Raw genomic sequence first — 6,743 nt, forward strand, 5'->3', positions numbered from 1 at the left:
TTCCATCTACCTTATCTCTTATAAAAGAAACAAATTTCATTTCAAGGAATGGTTGTCTTTGCTAAACCCAAGCCCCACTTGTAAATTCTACAAACTTATGAAGGGAAAGTCCACCAACTCTTTACCACACCTTGTCTAAATATATGCTCATAATATTATCATTAAAAGCATTTGGAAACATGATGAAACTTCAAAGAGAGTACGCTAATATTTTTTATATTAGCCTTGTACATCTGATACTCTCTTTAGATTTTAAAAATTTATATCGATCAGTAGATTTAAAAGGTACATTAATTTTATTAAAAGGTACACCTTATACATCGATCATTAGATTTGAAAGGTACACCATATTTTTTTAAATATGCATCTCATACTCTCTTTAGATTAAAAAACAAGTTTACTTTGATTATTTGAGATGACCACACTTGCAGCTTTATAATGTGCATGTACTTGGCCATGGGATATAGAATCTTGCTAGAAAAGCCAAATGAAGAGGACATTTTTCACCAAAATTGGTGTTAATGAAGTACTATTTTCTTCAATATTTATTATAATTTATCTTTACAGATCACAATATGCTCTTATGCATGCAACTATTCAACATAACATAGCATAACATGAGAAGAAAACAAAAAATTGATCCACCCTTGTACTTCCTTTGAGATTTATTTTAAATTTATAATGCACTTCTATTTATTATTATGAAACACCATGTCCAGTGTTAACAAAGAGTGGGGTTTGAACTCAAGCATCTATCTTCAAAATCAAACCCCTTACCAAAACTAACATGCATACCCATACGATTCCCATGAGAATAAAATGGTCTGGGCCCACCAGGTTGTGCTCACCCTTTAAAGGGTGTTGACCTTGTGTGTCTTAATTGTATTGTGTATAAAATTCACCTACCAAATAATCATGTAACATTTGCATAGTTCAAACTTATATAATTTATGTTATTTTATATCATAGTTGCTTTTATTTCCATGCATGATCAAAGAATTCTTACACTAACCATGTTGAGAGTAGTTGGGCTATTGTTATTATTTGAAACCCAAATTATGATAGAAGACTTTATGCTACCATTGTATGTAAAATACAATAATGCTACCATCTTTATCATAATAATGAGATCGTGAAAGTGTTTCTATAGCATATAAGTGAATATTGATGATTATAATACATAAGTAAAAATATAGTTAACCTCACACCATGATACCTAATCGCCTTTTTAATATAGTTAACCTCACATAATGACACCTAATCACCTTTTTAATTAAATGTAATACTAAAAAAATAAAGTTTTTAACTTTGAATGTCTAATATAAGACTAGCTATATGCATTTGAATAGTTATCTTTGTAATATAATATATATGCATTTGAATAGTTATCTTTGTAATATAATATATGAATCTCAAAGCCATTTTAGGATTTATGATGAACATATTTCATAAAAAATGGTTTTGATTCGGTAGATATGAGGAGTTTAGGACGACTCAAGGGCAAGATTTTATGAGACATAACACTTGGACACATGGCAAATGACTTAAAGAAATGAGATATGATACATTATAAATGACACCGGCATAAGAACATTTGACACATGACAACAAATGATTTATGGCACACTATAAGGAAATGGCTCATTCCTTGAATTTATAAACTTTTATAATAATAAAAAAGAAAGAAAGCCCACTTTTACTTACATTCAATTGTGGTAACTAATGTGTAGTACTATTCAAGACTATTTAGGCCCAATATTTGTGTCATATAATATGTCATATATAAGCATGTAAACTTTAAACATGCATGCATATTGCCTTGAATGAAACTAGTTTTTCACTATATTGTACAAAGATAATATTGTAAACCTTACACGAGAGGACAATTGGGAAATGTGATCACAACAATGAAATACATACTATAAAGAGCTTCTTGTTTTTCTTTGGACACGAGTAACAAGATGGGTATGGCTACTTGATGTCCTAGAGTACATCTAACATGACTAAAAATATGCGTACGAATCCATGAGAGAGAGAGAGAGAGAGAGAGAGAGAGAGAGAGATGCGTAGAGGGAGAGATTACATAGGACAAATTTTCTTATAATTGCATAATATTTGAATGGAAGGTTAGAAAATACGATTGATGTGATTGAAGAATCAATGTGCATTGCTCAACATAAAGGTGGATACAAGTCACTTCAAAGATGTTTAAAGTGAGGAGGGTGAAGTAAAGTGGTCAAGAATACACTTATGTTTTGGATTAGAGGAAAGTTAGTTCAAATGGAAGTGTGCATAAAAGTAAGTTTAGTTGGACTCTCAAGAGGTAGAGTGGGTGGGTGTGTAAAGTGGTAAGAGTTGCATTTGGAGAATAGAAAATGATTATTTGTGGAAGGAAAGCATACCATGGGCGGCTACCTATGGTGGTGTGGGCTTCATGACAAAACCAAGGTGAAGGTGGGCTTTCAATTATGAAGCTTTTGGGATTAAGGAAAGAGAAAGGTGAAAGGTAAAGTTCAAGTTGGCTAGGGGCACTCAATTCTTTGCAATCTCTTTTGCTGCTTGTCCAAGCATCTTTTGGTCCTTTACAAAAGCAAAAGAGAGAGAGTGGAGCGTATTATTTCAAAGAAGGCTAGCTAGTAGGGGCCTTCACTCAGCGTGATTCCAACGCAGCCAGATCTATCACAACGGTAGCAAGGCTGTTTCTGCAACCCATTTGGCCATTCTTCAAAACCCAACTCGCAGATTGAAGCTTTCGAGAGGTTTTCAATGGTGGGTCTTCTGCTTGGAGCTAGTCGCAGGCCATGGCGATGGCTGCGCAGTCTTATTCTTTCATGTTTTCGCTTCATAGTTGATGGAGATTACTGTCATTTGATGGGTTGTTTTTGGTTTATCAGGCCAATGCGAGGTCAGGGATGGGGGTGGACGACAACTGCAAGACCACTTTCATGGATCTGCAGCGCAAGAAGGCCCATCGCTACATAGTGTTCAAGATCGATGAGAAGAAGAAGGAGGTTGTGGTGGAGAAAATTGGCGAGGCGGGTGAGAGCTACGACGATTTCACGGCGTCGCTTCCTGAGGCCGAGTGTCGATACGCCGTCTATGACTTCGACTTCGTCACCGAGGATAACTGCCAAAAGAGCAAGATCTTCTTCATCGCTTGGTCAGCCCCCTCTCTCTAATCTCACCCTCATAAGCAAGTTTTTAATGTTCTTTTTCTTTTTTTTTCTTTTTTTGGCAGGGAGTGTGTCACATGCACGTGCATGTGTGTGTCACATACGTGTGTGTGTGAGTGTGCACTCTGTCCCCCTTCCTTAGGCTACTTCCTACACATGCATGTGTGCATGTACCCATGCACGTGCATGTCCATGTGCACTCTAGCCCCCTTCCTTAGGCTACTTCCTACACATGCATGTGTGCATGTACACATGCACGTGCGCGTCCATGTGAACTCTAGCCCCCTTCCTTAGGCTACTTCCTACGGCCCTTTAGGCATATTCCTCAAGGCCACTTTTTGAAAATCTATTTACACGTGACATATTTCAAGAAATTCCTAGCGTTTAATTATTTAGGCTACTCTCTAGATCTATCTTTAAAGTTATCAACTTAAAGTGAGTTGGCTCTAGGATAAGCCAAGGTACTTCTTCCATGAACAATGTTATTTCTCGGCCGGTTGTTGCAAATGAGGAGATCCCCATGACTAGATTAGGCCCTACCTCAAGACTATGCAAATTCCCATGTATCAATATAACATTTCTTTTTTCTTGTTGATTGGGGTGTTATTTTATCTTACAATGTTAACAAGAAAGACATCCTTTAAATTTTAGATTACACTGTTAGAACCAGTTTGACATTGATCTCTATCTTTAATATGTGAGCAATTCTATCTTGATCTCTACTTGATGGAGGACTCCTAATGGTTTGATTGATCTTTGATCTACCATCTTAACATTAAAGGGTGTGAGATGTAATCCCTTGAGCTTCAATTGTTGTCTTGTTCCATCATTCAAAAAATTAGTGTTGCCTTATCTATACATAACCATGCCTTCTAGTGAGAATCCATTGCATTCCACTTTAATGGTAGATACTTCATCATTAAGCATAGGTGAGAAAATTACACCTTTGTAGAAAACCTTAAGATTCTTCACGATTTAACTATTAAACTTATTCTTCAGCCATGTCCAAGTATGGGCTTCCTTTAGTATTATTGTGTGATGAAATCCAAGTAGTATGGAGATATATATAGCAGCAAACTAGTTGACCAATAATTATACCTTCTAATTGTTCTCTAGTCTCTTGGACATTTAAAACTTCTACCAGCTCCAAATATCTCTTATTAATTCTCAAGGATTAAATGGATTCTTACTTTATATCTTTAAAGTATTACTCTTGCACTTTTGAACTACCAACTCCTTGAATTTCTTTACATCTTTAAAGTATTACTCTTGCACTTTTGAATACCAACTCCTTGAATTTCTTGTTTAAACTTGGACTTTTTGGTCTTCACTTCATACTTTTAAAAATTTTTCCAAGTTTCTCAAACTTTTAGAAGCTCTAACAATTCCTAGAACATTTTTTTTTCATTCTCGAGTATTATATGCATTTTAAACTTGGCTCCCCATCTATTCTTGATCTTCTTAATTCTTTTTGCTTCTTTTAGGTATCTTCTTGTTTTCATGACTTTGTTGGTTAGCATGTCCTTCTCTTCTAAATTTTCTTCTTTCTTTTTCTTGGCTAACTTGGATTTTTCTAGTTCCCCAAAATGGCTCCACAATGTGTTTTTCTCTTTTCTTGTCTTTGTTTTTCTTTTCTTCTTTAGTCTGCCATTTTGGAAATCTCTAAGTGCTTGGGCAGGCTATTGGCCTCTAGCTAGCATTAGTCTCCATCATTAATTCTTTTTGTGTAGACTCAGGCTACTCATCTCAATCTTCTTCTTTTCTTCATTATATATTATGGTATCATATGTAAGGTGCTACTTTCTCTTTGGTTGACTAAAATATATGCAACACCACACTCACCTATGAAATTAGCATGCATGTCACATAATGTTATCAAATCCATGACCTTACATTTGTGAAGTAAAACTCCTATAAGCTCCACTACTACAATGAGAAGTTTGTATTTGCATATCTTATCATGGGATGTAATTTTTGAATTTTGAGACTAATTTTTAGTTGTAGATGGGGATTGTTTTATGTAGCTTTGTAAAAACTTAAGCATGGTTTAAAAGGTTCTTTAATCAATCATAATTATCTTACATTCTTTTTAAGCATGGTTTGAAAGGATCTTTAATCAATCATAATTATCTTACATTCTTTTGAACAAATATCAATTGGGATGTTGATTAACTCTAACACCAACATATTAATGGTTTCATTTTTTATGAAGGCGCTAGTTTCTCTCTTTCAGTGGAGCTAGCCAAATGTGCATAATTGTCTTTCATTTGTTTCTTAAAGATGAGTGCAAGATTATTTTAATAACTATTGATGTTTCTCGTCTTTATAAATCTACTAATATTCTTATTGGTTAAAGACACTCAGTAATCGATTTATTTCTCCTTTATGTTTAGGTCTCCTGATGTCTCAAGGATTCGCACAAAGTTCCTCTATGCTACTTCCAAAGATAAGTTTAGAAGGGAGCTTGATGGGGTTCATTATGAGATGCAAGCCACTGATCCAACCGAACTTGGTATTGAAGTCTTGAAAGAACGGGCCAACTAGAACACGTGTAAAGGTGTGGGCTACAAAGACAAGATATTGAACTTGGTATTTAAGTCTTGAAAGAACCAGCCAATTAGAGCACGTGTAAATCTTGAAGTGTGTGGGGGCTACAAAGACAAGATATTATTTTTTTTGTTTAAAAGACGTCATGTTTAGTTTGAAGATCTAAACACAATTATCCATACGTAATTATGATGCCTTCCAAAATTATACTTTCGAAACAAACTTTCCTATTTTGTTGCTTACTAACTTCATTTTATGACCAACTATATTTGAGTCCCTAGGGAAGATGGTTGATAATTTCCTCATATTTATGTTAGGCTATTATTGCTTAATATTTAGAATAACTTATGTCGTAGTGAAATTGTGAATATTTAATGAGAAAGGTTCTCAAGGGAATTCTAGCAATCTAGGCTACTATTATTTAATATTTATGCTAACTTTTGTCAAAGGGAAAGAATGAATTTTTAGTAAGAATAATTTCTCAAGGGAATTCTAGCCATCTAGGTTATGGGAATAACAAGCAAAAAGTGGACAAAAAAGTGCAAGGTTGCATTGCATGCACAAGAAACATTGTGAATTAATGAGCTAAACTTTGAGACTCTTGAGTGATACTTCATAGCTAGCTTAAGTTTAAAGATGAAAAAGGAGAGATGCAAACTTTATGAAGATACTCAACTTGACTTGAACATATAATTGGTCTATGAAGGTTTGTGATTCTGTTGAGTACAAGTGTAAGAAGATGAAAATAATGAATTTTCTCCCTGAATTAATGATATTTCTCCCAATGAGAAAATGCTAAGTCAATGATCCTAAAAGAAACTTGTGTGAGAATTTTAATTTTGTGATTAGTGCACTTTTCTAAAATATCAAATGTATCATTATACCTATAACTCAAGTACACCCTTCTCATTTGTGAATACTCCATCACATTGTCCTAAGCCCCTACATTCCCACATGTAAATGTATATTCAGGGCATGCTATATACCATCATTATTCAGCTTTCATCTTTGGTCATAATTTTC

At 34.5% G+C, this 6,743-nt stretch overlaps 1 protein-coding gene across 1 annotated transcript; it reads left to right on the forward strand.

The window, feature by feature from the left end:
* Positions 1-2,544: 2,544 nt before the first annotated feature.
* On the forward strand, positions 2,545-5,942 carry LOC147604593 (actin-depolymerizing factor-like). The gene is made up of 3 exons (XM_086795058.1): positions 2,545-2,769; positions 2,895-3,160; positions 5,567-5,942. The coding sequence occupies exons 1-3, from the start codon at positions 2,767-2,769 to the stop codon at positions 5,715-5,717; spliced, it is 420 nt and encodes a 139-aa protein (XP_086651184.1). The 5' UTR covers positions 2,545-2,766; the 3' UTR covers positions 5,718-5,942.
* The last annotated feature ends 801 nt before the right edge of the window (positions 5,943-6,743 follow it).

The sequence above is a fragment of the Cibotium barometz genome, chromosome 61 (assembly GCF_041138505.1).
Source record: "Cibotium barometz isolate CiBa-2024 chromosome 61, ASM4113850v1, whole genome shotgun sequence".
Classification (NCBI taxonomy): Eukaryota; Viridiplantae; Streptophyta; class Polypodiopsida; order Cyatheales; family Cibotiaceae; genus Cibotium; species Cibotium barometz.